General features: G+C 39.3%; 1 protein-coding gene across 8 annotated transcripts in view; it reads right to left on the reverse strand.

The window, feature by feature from the left end:
- CDKL3 (cyclin dependent kinase like 3) overlaps positions 1-17,032 on the reverse strand; it is a 103,338-nt gene that overhangs the window by 71,922 nt on the left and 14,384 nt on the right. For all 8 annotated transcript variants that reach the window (XR_006715053.1, XR_006715056.1, XR_006715057.1 and 5 more), the window contains exons 4-5: positions 7,951-8,129; positions 416-528 (exon numbers count right to left, since the gene is read on the reverse strand). Coding sequence is in view for 1 of the 8 variants with exons in the window: in XM_045489157.1 (XP_045345113.1) it covers positions 416-528; positions 7,951-8,129 (292 nt within the window). In the remaining 7 variants the exon portion in view is untranslated. The remainder of the gene's footprint in view (positions 1-415; positions 529-7,950; positions 8,130-17,032) is intronic.

Below are 17,032 nucleotides of genomic sequence, written 5' to 3' on the forward strand. Positions count from 1 at the left end.
TCTGCACCTCCCCCGTTCATGCTCTGTCTCTCTCTGTCCCAAAAATAAATAAACGTTGAAAAAAAAAATAAAAAATTTTTAAAAGTCCTCTTTCAGAGATGCAAATATTTGTAGAAGCCAAAACTTTAGAACAACTTTCAGACAATTTGAAGTAGTTTCCTACTGTACTATTTTTCTTACTATCAATCATTAGCAAATGTCTTAGCTACTTACATCCTAGCAAAGAAAATATTATTTACAAAAACAGAGAATTTTCTACTTTCTTTATCAGCCCAAGGCTTCCACTTGCTGCCATCTACCAAAACAATATGCTTCCCCTGTTCTTATAAAGAAAAAACTGAATCTGAATATCAAGCAGACGTGATCTGGCAATATCTATTTCAGGCATTTAACAGTATATTTCAGTAGTACCTACCTACTTTTAAAACAATTTTATGAAGTAAATCCAAATCAGAGCTGCTAGGAAGATAGGGATTTCCAGTGGCCATCTCAATGATCATACAACCTAAAGCCCAGATATCTACAGGTCTGAAACAACAAGAATAAATTGCTTTTTCATGGAGAAATACATACCTTTTCTAAAAAAATTTTTAAATAAAGTTGCAGCCAAAGAAAAAAGAATAGTTAAGTGGTATCACTTATAAATTTTCACCTTAGTATCGTAACCCAACTTTAGGATATATATAAACATTATCACATTTTATTAATAATAATAAATAGCTTATATTTAAATCACATGAGAAGCCATGTAGTAGTCCAGATGAAAAGTAACTATAATTCTAAAATTGTTTCAAATACTTATATAAGGACATTATGATAAATGGTTTATTAATTAGAATAATTGAATACCAAAATCATCTTGTTTTTTAAGGAATATAAAAAATCTTAAATATTTTACCATTTACATTTACTTATCTTAAGGTGTTGTGAGTCATTCATAATTCCAACATTTTCCCATTAATCAGTTTTTCTTTTAAGTTTACTTATTTATTTTGAGCAAGTGAGTGCAAGCAGGGGGAGGGGGCAGAGACAGAGAGAGAATCCCAAGCAGGGGCCAGGGGCTCCATCCCACAAACTGTCATGACCTGAGCTAAGATTAAGAGTTGGACATTTAACCAACTGAGCCACCCAGGCGCCCCCGACATAACCAGTTTTTAAAAAATAGTTTATATTACTAAGACTTTTAAACAGATAAAAAGCAGCCCTATCTCACATTCAGAAGAAATATAAACACTACAATGAGGGGGTACCTGGGTGGCTCAGTTGGCTAAGTGTCCGACTACAGCTCAGGTCATGATCTCGTGGTCTGTGAATTCGAACCCTGCATCGGGCTCTGTGCTGACAGCTCAGAGCCTGGAGCCTGCTTTGGATTCTGTGTCTCCCTCTCTTGCTCTGCCCCTCCTCCACTCATGCTCTGTCTCTCTCTCTCTGTCTCAAAACTAAAATAATAATAATAATAATAATAAAAATTTTAAAAAACGCTACAGGGGCGCCTGGGTGGCGCAGTTGGTTAAGTGTCCGACTTCAGCCAGGTCACGATCTCGCGGTCCGTGAGTTCGAGCCCCGCGTCGGGCTCTGGGCTGATGGCTCGGAGCCTGGAGCCTGTTTCCGATTCTGTGTCTCCCTCTCTCTCTGCCCCTCCCCCGTTCATGCTCTGTCTCTCTCTGTCCCAAAAATAAATAAACGTTGAAAAAAAAAAAAAAAAAAAAAAACGCTACAGTAAGATATATCTTTCTCTAATCCAATTGATAAAAATTATAAGATTCAGTAACTGCTGTATCGGTGAAGCTATGGAAAATGAATACTCCCATGTACTGTTTTGGGAGTGTAAACTATACTTATTTGAAGGGAAAATTGGCAAAAGTTATCAAAATAAAAAATGTACATACTTTTGGGGCACCTGGGTGGCTCAGCTGGTTAAGCAACTCACTCTCAATTTTGGCTCAGGTCTTGATTGCATGGTTGTGAGATGAAGCCCTGCACTGAGCTCTGCACTGGGCATGGAGTCTACTTGAGATTCTCATTCTCCTTCTACCCCCCCCCCAACTCCTGCTCATTCTCTCTCTCTCTCTCCCCTTCTCAAAAAAAGGAAAAAAAAATGTACATACTTTTGACCAACTTTATTCCTAGGAATTTATACAAAGATCTGCCCACCCTAGAACACAAAAATAAATGATAAAAGATAAATAATAAGCACTATTTGTGGTAGAAAAAAAAATGGAAACAACCTAAACATCCATCAACAGAAGAAAGGCTATGTAAAATTTTGTATAAAACACAACAAAATATTATTCACCTGTTTAAAAAGATAAGGTATGTGATAATATAAAGTGATTCTGGGGTGTCTGGGTGGCTCAGTCAGTTAAGGATCGGACTATATATTTCAGCTTAGGTCATGATCTCACAACTCATGGAATCAAGCCCTGAGCCACTGCTTGGGATTCTCTCTCCTCTCTCTGCCCTTCCCCCTGCTCATATGCTTGCTCGCTTGCTCTCTCTCAAAATGAATATTTAAAAAAAAATTTTTAATAAAAATTAAACAAAAATAAAGTGATCTCCAGGAGGGGCCCGTGAGTGGCTCAGGGGAAAGAGCATGCAACTCTTCATCTCAGGGTCATGACTTCAAGCCCCATGCTGGGTGAATAGATTACTTAAATAAATAAATATTTAAAAAAAATTTTTTTAAGTGATCTCCAAGATAAACTCTCAAGCGAAAAAAGCAAAATTCAGTAAAGAAATCCTGGAAGATCTATATAAATGGAGAAATATTGTATATTCATGAATAGGAAGACTCAATATTGTCAAAATGTCAGTTCTTCCCAACTTGATCTATAGATTCGGTGCAATCCCAGTCAAAATCCAATTTGGATACCAACAAACTGATTCTAAAGTTTATATTGTTGAGATACTTGGGTGGCTCAGTCAGTTGAGCCTCCAACTTAAGCTCAGGTCATTATCTCGTGGTTCGTGAGTTCAAGCCCCATGTTGGGCTCTGTGCTGACAGCTCAGAGACTGAAGCCTCCTTTGGATTCTATGTCTCCCTCTCTCTCTGCCCCTCTGCCACTCACGCATGCATGTTCTCTGTCTCTCTCTCTCTCTTTCTCAAAAATAAATAAATATTTAAAAAATTTAAGTAATATTTAAATTTATATTGTTTATACATAGTTTAAAAAGAGACACCCTGCTCAAAATTGAGTCACTTGTGCTAAGCCCACATCACCAAACTGAAGCTTAATACTTAACTTAATTTGCTTCAACTTATCCCAGAAATGGGATATTAAACTAGTCAGTCTGGAATTACCTGATCAGCACCCCTGAATGCTGCCTGAGTTTCTGCCAGACAGAACCCTGCCATTCTCTAAAGGAAGGTGAAAAATAATCTATTCTTTACTAGTAACTTCCTTGCCTTGCTCTCTTTTGCCTATGTAAGTCTTTCTATTTTGTACAGCCCTTTGGTGTGCCTTTCTATCTGCTAGATGGAATGCTGCCTGATTCACAAATTGTTGAATAGAGCCATTGAGATTTTTTTAATGTTTTTTAAAATTTATTCTTGAGAGAGAGAGAGAGAGAGACAGAGCATGAGCGAGGGAGGGGCACAGAGAGAGTGGGACCCAGAATCCAAAGCAGGCTCCAGGCTCTGAGCTATCAGCACAGAGCCTGATGCAGGGTTTGAACCCACAAGCGGTGATATCATGACCTGAGCCAAAGTCAGAAGCTCAACCGACTGAGCCACCCAGGCACTCCGAGCCATTAAGATCTTTAACTTTTACTCAGCTGAATTTTGGTTTTTAACAATATGGTAAGACAATAGACCAGAAGAGCCAACACAATGTTGAAGAAGAACAAAGTCAGAGGAAAGATACCCCTTAACTTCAAGACATATTATAAAGCTACAATAATCAAGACACTGGTATTGGTGAAAGAATAAACAGATGAAGAGAACAGAATAGAGTCCAGAACTAGACTCACAAGAATAACTAAACTTTGACAGAGGAGAAAAGATGATTTATTTATTTTTTTTTATTTAAAAAAATTTTTTTTCTTTTAACATTTATTTATTTTTGAGACAGAGAGAGACAGAGCATGAACGGGGGAGGGGCAGAGAGAGAGGGAGACACAGAATCGGAAGCAGGCTCCAGGCTCTGGGCCATCGGCCCCAGAGCCTGATGCGGGGCTCGAACTCACGAACCGCAAGATCGTGACCTGAGCTGAAGTCGGATGCTCAACCGATTGAGCCACCCAGGCGCCCCAAGAAAAGATGATTTAAACTGACAAAGGAGAAAGGACAATCCAGTAGAGAAAGGAAAATCTTCAACAAATGATACTAGAACAACTAGACATCCGTATATGGGGGGAAAAAGAAGCTAGACATAGATCTTAACATTTTCACAAAAATTAACTCAGAATGGATCACAGATATAAAAATTATAGGGGCGCCTGGGTGGCGCAGTCGGTTAAGCGTCCGACTTCAGCCAGGTCACGATCTCGCGGTCCGTGAGTTCGAGCCCCGCGTCGGGCTCTGGGCTGATGGCTCGGAGCCTGGAGCCTGTTTCCGATTCTGTGTCTCCCTCTCTCTCTGCACCTCCCCCGTTCATGCTCTGTCTCTCTCTGTCCCAAAAATAAATAAACGTTGAAAAAAAAAAATAAAATAAAATAAAAGTCATGAAACCAAGAAAAAAAAATTATATACAAAACTATAAAACTTCTAGACAATAATATAGGAAAAAATCTAGATGATCTTGGGTTAGGTGATGAGTGTTTTTTTTTAAGATTTTTTAAATGTTTTTTATTATTTTTGAGAAAGAGAGATATAGCATGACCGGGGGGAGGGGGTGGGGGGCAAAGAGAGAGGGAGACACAGAATCCAAAGCAGTCTCCAGGCTCCAAGCTGTCAGCACAGAGCCCGATGTGGAACTTGAACTCAGGACTGTGAGATCATGACCTGATCTGAAGTCAGACGCTTAACCAACTGAGCCACCCAAGGTGCCCCTGAACTGTACAATTTAAACGGGTGAATTTTATGGTATGTGACTCATATCTCAAAAAAATTGTTGTAACAAAAGTGTAGATTAAACTAAGTAGATGCACTTATGGAAGTAGATAAAACTATAAAGAAATACGAGGAACTGAATATAATAAAAATCAACAAGATGGTTACTTTTGGGATAAGGGAGAGTGATAAAATTGGAACAGGGAACATGGAAGGCCTTCAGGGGGGCAGAAAAATTCTATTTTTTTATTCAAGTGTAATTAATATATATTAGTTTCAAGTGTATAATGTGATTCAACAATCCTATACACTATACACTACTCATTGCTCATCATACGTGTTTCTTAATCCCCTTCACCTATTTCAACCAACCCTTAACTCCAAAATTCTATTTTTTGATCTGTTGCTAAGACTGTACATTTGTTGTGCTGGATTTTTTGTATCTCTGTGTTGTTTCACAATAAAACGATTTTTTTTTAAAGATGCACTAGTAAATTTATTTCAGACATAATGTGAAGTCCCATAGAAGCCAAATTTACCATGTACAAGTCACCAATTTTGGCTCTGTGGAATACAAGAGATTATACCTGTTCTCAAGGAACTTATCTTTCAGCAGGAAGCATTTTTTTTTTAACGTTTAGTTATTTTTGAGACAGAGAGAGACAGAGCATGAACGGGGGAGGGGCAGAGGGAGAGGGAGGTACAGAATCCGAACCAGGCTCCAGGCTCTGAGCTATCAGCCCAGAGCCCGACGTGGGGCTCAAACTCACGGACCTCGAGATCGTGACCTGAGTTGAAGTCGGACGCTTAACCAACTGAGCCACCCAGGTGCCCCAGGAAGCATTTTATTTTTTTAAAAAGCTAGAACTAGATCATATTAGTATTAACTGGCACAAAATTTACACACAATGAACAAGAAGATTTAGAAGGGGATATGATTTGGGGGCAAGGGTTAGGAATAGCAGGTGCATGAGAAAAGGAATTTAAGATATCATGAAGAGAGGGTAAAACTGGGACACACCTTATGGGGCTACACTTATTGAGTGTTTATTATATTTTAATCTTTTTCATTCATTTAGTCATTTGATTCTCACCACAAACCTATGAAGCTTGTCCTATTATTATTTCCATTATACAGATAAAGTAACTGAGGCACAGAGATGGTGTACGTAAGGATCAGTGGGAAGTATAGTTGAAAAGGTACTTAGGGGTGCCTGGGTGGCTCAGTCGGTTAAGTGTTCGGCTCAGGTCATGATCTCACAGTTTGTGAGTATGAGCCCCACGTCAGGCTCTGTGCTGACAGCTCAGAGCCTAGAGACTGCTTCAGATTCTGTGTCTTCCTCTCTCTCTGCCCTTCCACAGCTGTGCTCTGTCTCTCTCTCTCTCTCAAAAATAAATAAACAGGGGCGCCTGGGTGGCGCAGTCGGTTAAGCGTCCGACTTCAGCCAGGTCACGATCTCGCGGTCCGTGAGTTTGAGCCCCGCGTCAGGCTCTGGGCTGATGGCTCAGAGCCTGGAGCCTGTTTCTGATTCTGTGTCTCCCTCTCTCTCTGCCCCTCCCCCGTTCATGCTCTGTCTCTCTCTGTCCCAAAAATAAATAAACGTTGAAAAAAAAATTAAAAAAAAAAAAAATAAATAAATAAATAAATAAACATTAAAACAAATTTTTTTAAAGAAAAGGTACTCAGGAATGACCTTGGGCCAGTTAGTTTACATGTGTTTTATATCCTTTTATTTTAAATGGGGATGATGAGGAGGATGGGCAAAATGGGTGAAGGGTAGTAGGAGATACAGACTTCCAGTTACAAAATGATTAAGTCACAGGAATAAAAGGCACAGCATAAGGAATATAGTCAATAGATATTATGATAGTATTTTAAGGTGACAAATGGTAGTTACATTTGTACTGAGCATAGCATAATGTAAACAGATATTGAATTGTTGTATTGTACACCTCAAACTAATGTAGTATTGTGTGTCAACTATTTTCTTTCTTTTTTTTTTTTTTAAGATTTTATTTTAATAATGTCTACACCCAACACGGGACTTGAACTCACAACCCTGGGATCAAAAGTCACATGGTCCACAGGCTGAGCTAGCCAGATGCCCTTCAACTACAGTCAAATAAAAAATATTTTAAATAAAATATCCATATTATCATTTATAAAAATTTTAAAAAATAAAATAAAACAAAATGGGGATGATAACAGCAGCACCTTATCACAGAGTCATTGAGGAAATAAAATTGTTTAATGCACGTAAAGCATTTAGAACAGTTCCTGGCCACGAAGTAAACACTCATTAAAGTTAGATATTATTGTAAAAACAGAATAATGATTTCTAGAAAAGGTGTTTGAGAATTATCCATGCCCCCCACCCCACCGCCAGTTCTTGTATTAAGTTGGACTACTTGGTCCCTTTATGCACATCAAGATTTATTATTTATATATTAGATTGCCATTTCTACTGTTTCACAAAAGACTGAGATAATGCTACTTTCTAAAGTATCTAGAACAGCACAATCTAAAAATTGTTTGCCAGACTTTGTAAAGAGGGTGCCATATTCTGGAAAATAGGAAACTTGGCAGTTCCTATGGTAATGTCAGCAGAGCAAGGTAAATGATTTTGAAATCTTTGCAGAATGTAGAGGTTAAAGAGAAACAGACGTCACTCTGCCATGGTGGGGGCACAGCTTAAAGCAAGCACGGATACAACGTGAGGGATGTCAGCACAGGTCACCTGGGGTTGGGGCCACTCAGCAGCAGAGGGCAAGCGTGGTAACACCATTATCTAGCAGGGCAGGTGCCTACAGGGTCTGTCTGTTCTTTTTAGAGGCATCCCTTTCTTATCTCCAGCCCAGAAGCAGAAGGCAGAGGGTGTCAATAGTAGGGGTGACAGACACACAAAGGGAAAAAAAGAGATGGCCAGGAAAGGCCAGACAGGATCCCAAAATATACGTACTTTCCATAAGAGGTATCTTTTAATACTAATTCTGGAGCTCTATACCAGCGTGTGGCCACATAGTCCGTATAAATGTCCCCAGGAGCTGCTAGAGTTCGTGCAAAACCAAAATCACAGAGCTTAGTAATTCCTGACTGGGATACTAAAATATTCTCAGGTTTTATATCTCGATGAATGATCTAAAAAACAAACAGAAGATGCAATACATTAAAATGAGAATTCATTATCTAGAGGATCACTCAAAAATTATACAGAGATAATCTAGCTAATTAAGACAGTAAAGCTATTTTCTTACCGCAGGCAAAGGATTAACTGCACAATGCAAAAGCTAAATAAGTACATATTTTCAATTCTTGTCATCTCAAAATCAAATGAAGCCAAGAAAACAGATATAATACTAAAAAGGAAAATCACATTCCTAAAAAGAAAGGTAATCAAAAGAACATAATGAAAAACAGGTTAACTTTCCTTTAACCCTGTGCCATTCTAGATACAACTGCCCCTTCTCTCATTCCTTCACAGCTAAACCTCTTGAAGACATTATCTTTACTAAGTCTTTTTTTTTTCTCATCACTCATTTATTCCTTAAAGTAATATAACCTTAAAGTATATAAAGTAATATAATATAAAGTAAAATAACCTTAAAGTAATATAACCTTAAAGTAATAATATAATATAGCATTCCTTAAAGTAATAATTCCTTATATAAGAAATATAAAATATTCCTTAATGTCATTTGTTCCCACATTCTATCAGACTGCCCCAATATGTATCTTACTTGACATATTAGAGTAAAAATGTTGCCAACTATTCCTCCCTTCCTGATTTCTGGGACCTAAAATTCTCCCAGTCCCTTCCATTTCGGTGGCAGTTCCTCTTTCTCTATTTGTCTCTTAAATGTAGGATTCTGGTCCCAGGCTTTCTTTTCTCACACATCCTGTTCCCTGGGCAATGACATCTACTCATTGGTTTTTTTACCACTTTCGTCACCTATCATGGAGACACCATATTCTCTTGGCTTTCTTCCCACCTCTTGGCTGCTCCAGCTCAATCTCATCTACACTTCTAGATTTAGTAACAATATACTGATAATTTCCAAATTCTATCTCTAACCAAGATATGTCTCCTGATTTCCACAAGGATTGGAAGTCCACAAGAAGTCTGACAAGGCTGACCCACACACAGCTCAAACTTAGCAAATCCAAAACTGAATGCTTCATTTTCTCCCCAAAACCTATGTTTTCAACAGTCCTTTAGTTCCATGGATGGAACAAACATTGACCCCATATCTCAAGCCAGAAACCAAAATATTTTTCTCCTTCAGCTCCAATATATATTTTTGTCCCTAGTTCAAGTCCCCTCAACTCTCTCACCAAAATTACTACATTGCCAAATGGTCTCCCTGAATTCATTCGGATCCCCTCCAATCCACTGTCACAGTACTATTTTATTTTATTTCATTTTATTTTATTTTACTTTAGAGAGAGAGATCATGAGCAGGGGAGAGGAGCAGAGGGGTAAGGAAGGAGAGAGGGAGAGAGAGAGAGGGAGATTGAGAGAGAGAGAGGGAGAGAGAATCTCAAGCAGGCTCTATGCTGCGTGGGGCTTGAACCCACGACCCTGGGAACATGACCTGAGCCCAAATCAAGAGTCAGACACTCAACCAACTAAGCCATCCAGCTGCCCTCAGAGTACTATTTTAAAATCACATGTGTGGGCACCAAGCTGGCTCAGTTGGAAGAGCATGTGATTCTTGATCTCAAGGTCATGGGTTCGAGCCCCACGCTGGGTGTAGTAATTACTAAAAAAAATAAACTTTAAAAAAATTACATGTGTGATCATGTCACTTCTCTGCTTAACATTCTTCAAGGATTTCCCATCCCATAGAACAAATTTTAAACTCCTTAAAATGGCTTATAATGCCTTCTAGAATTTGGCCCTCACTTCCCTAGCCTATACAATATTCGTTTCCTAAGTTTCCAAGGTTTGTCTCATCTCTATGCACTTGCTGATGCTGTTCCAATTGCCTAGAACGCTTTGCCTGGCCACCTATTTCCTTAGGTCATAGCTTATATATTTATATTAGTAATATAAATTTATGTTAGTATTTAAGTAATCTCTACACCCAACCTGGGGCTTGAACTTACAACCCCGAGATTAAGAGTCACAGACTCCACTGACTGAGCCAGCCAAGTGCCCCTATTTAATGGTATTCTTTATTTCAATTTCTGATTGTTGATTGCCAACATGTGTTCTCACATCATTCTGTACTTCCCCCATTACATTGTCATGCTATTTATTTATTTATTTATTTTTAATTTTTTTTTTTCAATGTTTATTTTTGGGACAGAGAGAGACAGAGCATGAATGGGGGCGGGGCAGAGAGAGAGGGAGACACAGAATCGGAAACAGGCTCCAGGCTCCGAGCCATCAGCCCAGAGCCTGACGCGGGGCTCGAACTCACGGACCGCGAGATCGTGACCTGGCTGAAGTCGGACGCTTAACCGACTGCGCCACCCAGGCGCCCCTGTCATGCTATTTATTAATTGCCTGTTTACTTGTTTGTAACTCCCACTAGACTATAAACGCCATGAGGGCAAGATTTCTGTATTATTTAAGCTATATCCCCAGTGACCAGTACAGTGCCTAAGACAAAGGAAGCATTTAAAAATTTTATGAATGAAGCATATTTTCATCACTAACAAAGTATCATAGCACAAGTGAAAATATCTCAGTGACAGAAATCTGGCATCTTTCCTTGTTTATACAACTTACTGCTATAAGCGTTTGGGATTGGCTCTCGTTCTGACTCAGTTTCCCTCCATAAGTGGCCAAAACATTAACTTGGGGTAATGAGACACCTTAAATGTACCATATATAAAACTATATTAATCCTTTTTTTTAAGTTTGTTTATTAGTTGGGGGGGAGGGGCAGAGAGAGAGGGAAAGACAGAATCCAAAGCAGGCTCCATGCTTTCGGCGCAAAGCCCCACACGGGGCTCAGTCTCACCAACTGTAAGATCATGACCTGACTGGGGGCGCCTGGGTGGCGCAGTCGGTTAAGCGTCCGACTTCAGCCAGGTCACGATCTCGCGGTCCGGGAGTTCGAGCCCCGCGTCGGGCTCTGGGCTGATGGCTCAGAGCCTGGAGCCTGTTTCCGATTCTGTGTCTCCCTCTCTCTCTGCCCCTCCCCCGTTCATGCTCTGTCTCTCTCTGTCCCAAAAATAAATAAACGTTGAAAAAAAAAAAAATTAAGATCATGACCTGACTGAAATTAAGAGTCAGATGCTCAAGTGACTGAGCCACCCAGGCACCCCTATATTAATCCTTTTTTATTTCTACAACTTTTATTGAATGAGTAGTATATGCTAGGCATTATGCCAAGATCTAAGGATATAACATGAGCAAGAGCCGACATGGAAAAGCACATTAAGATACCACTTCACATATTCTGCCCACCAGATATCTATCACTTTCCTCCTCAGTCTTTTAAAAACGAGGCAGAAAGATGCACTCAGTTGATACGCTTGTATTTTCATTCTATTCAACAACTAAAACCATGACAACATGTGGAATTTTGTTATCCTTGAGAACCAAGCACACTCTAAATCCCAACTTGTAAAACCTGTGTTTGACTAGATCCTCCTTGGCCTTCTACTATCACACTGTGACCTCCATAAACACAGTATTTCCTTCAACTTGTTTAGGTCTTCTTTAACTTCTCTCAATGTTTAGTAATTTTCAGGTTATAGTTCTTATACATCTTTTGTCAGACTCTCCCTAAGTATTTCGCATTTTTGAAGCTGTTTAATGGCATTTTTTTAAGATTTTATTTTTAAGTAATCTCTACACCCAACCTGGGGCTTGAATTTACAACCCCAAGATCAAGAGTCACAGGCTCCACTGACTGAGCCAGCCAGGTGCCCCTATTTAATGGTATTCTTTATTTCAGTTTCTGATTGTTGATTGCCAACATATAGAAATACAATTAATTTTGGTATATAAATCTTATATCCCATAACTGTGATAAATTTACAAATTAGTTCTGTTAATTTTATTGTAGATTCCATAGGGTTTTCTATGTAGATGATCATATCACTTGTAAATAAAGACAATTTTACTTCTCAAAAAAATAAGGCACCATTTCACACCCACTAGAATAGCCACAATCAAAATGACAAAAAACAAGTATTGGGGAGGAAGTATATTGTTGGTGGGGATGTAAAATGATACAGCCACTTTGGAAAACAGGATGGCAGTTTCTTTCTTTTTTTTTTTTTTTTTTTTTTTTTTTTGACAGCTTCTTTAAAAAGTTAAAACATAAAACCTATGACGCATGTGGTATTTTTTTACGTAAGCTCTACACCCAACATGGGACTTGAACTCATTACCCCCAAGAGCAAGAGTCACATGCTCTACTGTTGGAGCCAGCCAGTCGCTCCTACCCATATAGTATTCTTAACTTGACTTATTTTACTTCTTTCTCCCTAGTTCCTGGTAGTTTGGTAAACCAACTGTCCCCCAAATCATGGGGAAAACCAGAAGCCTAGCAGCTCCCAGAGAAAGAAGGACAGTGTCTTATCTCCTCCAAAGCCCCTTTCCCACGTAGCTGTCATTATTTGATCTGACAGATCACTGAAAAATCCCACTAGAAGCCTTCCATTTATTTGATTGAAAGTAGAGCTTGCCCAGCGCAAAAAGCCTTTCTCCTGGGGCCTTGGTCAGAAATAATTAGCACACCATAATTAGAACACTATCAAGAAAACAAAAAGACAACTCATAGGAGAAAATATTTGCAAATTCCATCTCTGATAAGCATCTAGTATCCAAAATATATAAAATACAAGTCAACAATAAAAAGACAAATAAGCTGGGGCGCCTGGGTGGCTCATTCGGTTAAGCGTCCGACTTCGGCTCAGGTCATGATCTCCCAGTTCGTGAGTTCGAGCCCCGCGTCCGGCTCTGGGCTGATGGCTCAGAGCCTGGAGCCTGTTTCCGATTCTGTGTCTCCCTCTCTCTCTGACCCTCCCCCGTTCATGCTCTGTCTCTCTCTGTCTCAAGAATAAATAAACGTTAAAAACATTTTTTTTTAAATGAAATAAAATAAAAAAATAAAAAGACAAATAAGCTATTAAAGCGGGCACCTGGGTGGTCCAATCGGTTGAGTGTCTGATTTTGGCTCCAGTTGTGATCTCATGATTCGTGAGCTCAAACCCCACATTGGGCTCACTGCTGTCAGATGATCCCACTTCAGATCCTCTGTCCCCCCCGCCCTGTCCCTCCCCTGCTCGTACTCTCTCTCTCTCAAAAATAAACATTAAAAAAATGTTTAAAAAATAATAAAAATTAGTAAAGGACCCGAATAGACATTTCTTCAAAGAAGATATGCAAATAAGAATTTGCCAGTTTTGAATGTTTCATTTTAATGGAATTTATGCTGTGTGGTTTTTTACATCTCAATTTCTTCATTTAACGTGAAGTTTCAAGGAGCTTTCATGGTGTAGCACGTATCAGTACTTAATTCCTTTTTATGGCTGAATATATTTCACCATATGGATATTCCTCATTTGTTTATCCATTCATCAGCCTGATACATGTTTGAGTTGTTTCCACTTTTTAGGTATTATGAATAATGCTGCTATGAATATTCTTGTGCAAGTTTTTATGTGAACACATGTTTTCCATTCTATTGTGTAGATACCTAGGAGGAGAATTGTTAGGTCACATGGTAGTTCTTTATTTAACCTTTGGGGGAATTGCCAAACTGTTTTCCATACCATCTGCACCATTTTATACCACCACCAGCAGCGTATAAAGGTTCCAATTTCTCTACTTCCTCGCCAATATTTGTCATTGTCTGCTTTTTAAATTACAGCCAGCCTGGTGGGTGTGAAGTGACTTCTCATTGTAATTTCGATTTGTATTTTCATAATGACTAATGATATTGAGCACATTTCATGTGCTATCAGCCATTTATATACCTTTGAAAAATGTTAAATTGGGTTATCTTTTTATACTTGAGTTGTATTTTGCATATCCTGGATATTTATCAGATATATGATTTGCAAATATTTTCTCCCTTTCCTGTGAACTTTTTACTTTCTTTTCTTTTCTTTTTTAATGTTTATTTACTTTTGAGCATGCACACATGCAAGGAGGGGACAGGATCTGAAGTGGGCTCTGTGCTGACAGCAGAGAGCTGAATGTGGAGCTTGAACTCATGACCCGTGAGATCATAATCTGAACCCAAGTCAGATGCTTAACTGACTGAGCCACCCACGAGCCCCTGAACTTTTTATTTTCTTGATAGTGTCCTTTGATGCGCCAAAGTTTTAATTTTGATGAAATCCAATTTATTATTTTTTTGATTGCTTTTGCTTTTGATGTCATATGTAAAGAACTATTGCCTAGGGGCGCCTGGCTGGCTCAGAGGGCAGAGCATGCAGCTCTTGGTTCACACATCACATTGGGTGGAGAGATTACTTAATAATAAATCTTAAAAAAAAAAAAAAGTATAGACTAATAAATGGTCACACAGATTTTCACCTACATTTTCTTGTAAGACTTTTATAGTTTTACCTCTTATACTTAGGTCTTTGATAAATTTTGAGTTAGTTTTTGTACATAGTGTGAACTATCAGACCTAGAATTCAAACAAGGAGTTTGCTTCTCCTTTACTTTGTGGTGGAATGTACCAGAACTACATAAAATTCCATACTGGAGTCTGATTTATCACCTGAAACTAATATTACCCTGTACGCTAAATGGAATTTAAAGAAATTTAAAAAGAATTTTTTTTTAATTTTTTTTTCAACATATTTTTTTGGGGGGACAGAGAGAGACAGAGCATGAACGGGGGAGGGGCAGAGAGAGAGGGAGACACAGAATCGGAAACAGGCTCCAGGCTCTGAGCCATCAGCCCAGAGCCCGACACAGGGCTCGAACTCACGGACCATGAGATCGTGACCTGGCTGAAGTCTGACGCTTAACCGACTGCGCCACCCAGGCGCCCCTAAAAAGAATTTTAAAACGTAAAGATTTTTATTTTTATTTTTCAAGTGTTTATTTATTTATTTTGAGATTGAAAGAGAGACTGACCAGGGGAGGGGCAGAGACAGAGGGAGGGAGAGAATCTCAAGGAGGCTCTGCTCTGTCAGTGCAGAGCCCAGCATGGGGCTCAAACTCATGAACTGTGAGATTCTGGCTTGAGCCAAAAACAAGACTGAGCCACCCAGGCGCCCCAATGAAACTTTTTTCGTTCAATGTCTGTTTTTTTAAATGTTTTATTAATTTTTGAGACAGAGAGAGACAGAGCATGAGCAGGGGAGGGGCAGAGAGAGAGGGAGACACAGAATCCAAAGCAGGCTCCAGGCTCCGAGCTGTCAGCACAGATCCCGATGCGGGGCTCGAACCCACAAACCGTGAGATCGTGACCTGAGCGGAAGTCAGACACTTCACCGACTGAGCCACCCAGGCGCCACATCAATGTCTATTTTTGGGAGAGAGAACAAGTGGGCGAGGGGAAGGGCGGGGGGGGGGGGGGGGGCGGGAAACAGAGGATCTAAAGAGGCTCTGAGCTAACAGCAGGGAGCCCAATGTGGGGCTTGAACCCATGAACTGTGAGATCATGAACTGAGCTGAAGTTGGATGCTTAACCGACTGACTGAGCTACCCAGGCACCCGCTCCTCCAAAAAAGATTTTTAAAAATCTGATTGACTTATTTATTGTTTTTTTATTAAAAACATTTTTTTAATCTTTATTTTTGAGAGAAAGAGAGAGAGAGAGAGTGAGTGGGGGAGAGACAGAGAGAGAGGGAGACACAGAATCTGAAGCAGGCTCCAGGCTCTGGGCTGTCAGCACAGAGCCCAATGCGGGGCTTGAACTCACGAACTGCGAGATCATGACCTGAGCTGAAGTTGGATGCTTCACCAACTAAGCCACTCAGGTACCCCTGATTTATTTATTTATTTAATGTTTTATTTATTTTTGAGAGAGAGACAGAGTGTGAGCGTAGGAAGGGCCGAGAGAGGGAGACAGAATCCAAAGCAGGCTCCAGGTTCTGAACTGTCAGCACAGAACGTGACACAGGGCTTGAACCCATGAACCGTGAGATCATGACCTGAGATGAAGTTGGATGCTTAACCAACTGAGCCACCCAGGTACCCCTAAAAATCTGATTATAATACTTCTGTTTATACAGTTGTGTGTGCTTAAATGTTAACACTCATCTGAAGAGAGAGTTCTAATTTCCCTATCATCTAACAGCCTCAGAAAACCCGATTTTAAGTCACCCAGAACTTCAATTAAATAAACTTTCCAGTTGGATGTTATACAATTAAATGCTAATGTTCATATGAAAAAATAAGCTAGTAGTTTCCGGAAAAAGGCTGAATAGAATGTCTGAGGTAGACCAAAAGACTGGGGATTCCCTTATGCCCTAAAAACCAAATGGAATCCTTGACTGAATCCTGATCTTAATAAATCACTTTAAAAGACATTTAGGAACAATTAGCTACATTTTAATATAAATTTGGTATTAGATGACATTAAGGAATTATTTTTAATTGTGTAGATGTAATCATGATTCTGAAGTTATACAGGAAAATTTGCTTTTTTAAAGAGATAGATAGTGATGTATTTAGAAATAAAATGTCAGGGTACCAATAATTTAAAATACTTCAGAAAACAAAATAGATGAAGCTCACGTAGCAAAATACTGTTAAAACATATTACATATTAAAATGTTAAAAATAACATTATTCAAATAATAACAATTTCTTATTTGGAAGACTAGGAGTTTAAAATCCAAAGCAGAGTTAAGAAAACTACGCAGGGGCGCCTGAGTGGCTCAGTCGGGTTAAGTGTCTGACTTTGGCTCAGGTCATGATCTCGCAGTTTGTGAGTTCCAGCCCCCCATTAGAGTTGCTGCTGTCAGCCTGTCAGCACAGAGCCTGCTTCAAATCCTCTGTCCCCCTCTCTCTCTCTGCCCCTCCCCAACTTATGCTCTCTCTCTCAAAAAATAAACAAAACAATCCTTAAAAATTAAAAAAAAGAAAAAAACTATGCAAAAGTGGCCTAAAT

This window comes from Leopardus geoffroyi, chromosome A1, assembly GCF_018350155.1.
Source record: "Leopardus geoffroyi isolate Oge1 chromosome A1, O.geoffroyi_Oge1_pat1.0, whole genome shotgun sequence".
Lineage (NCBI taxonomy): Eukaryota > Metazoa > Chordata > Mammalia > Carnivora > Felidae > Leopardus > Leopardus geoffroyi.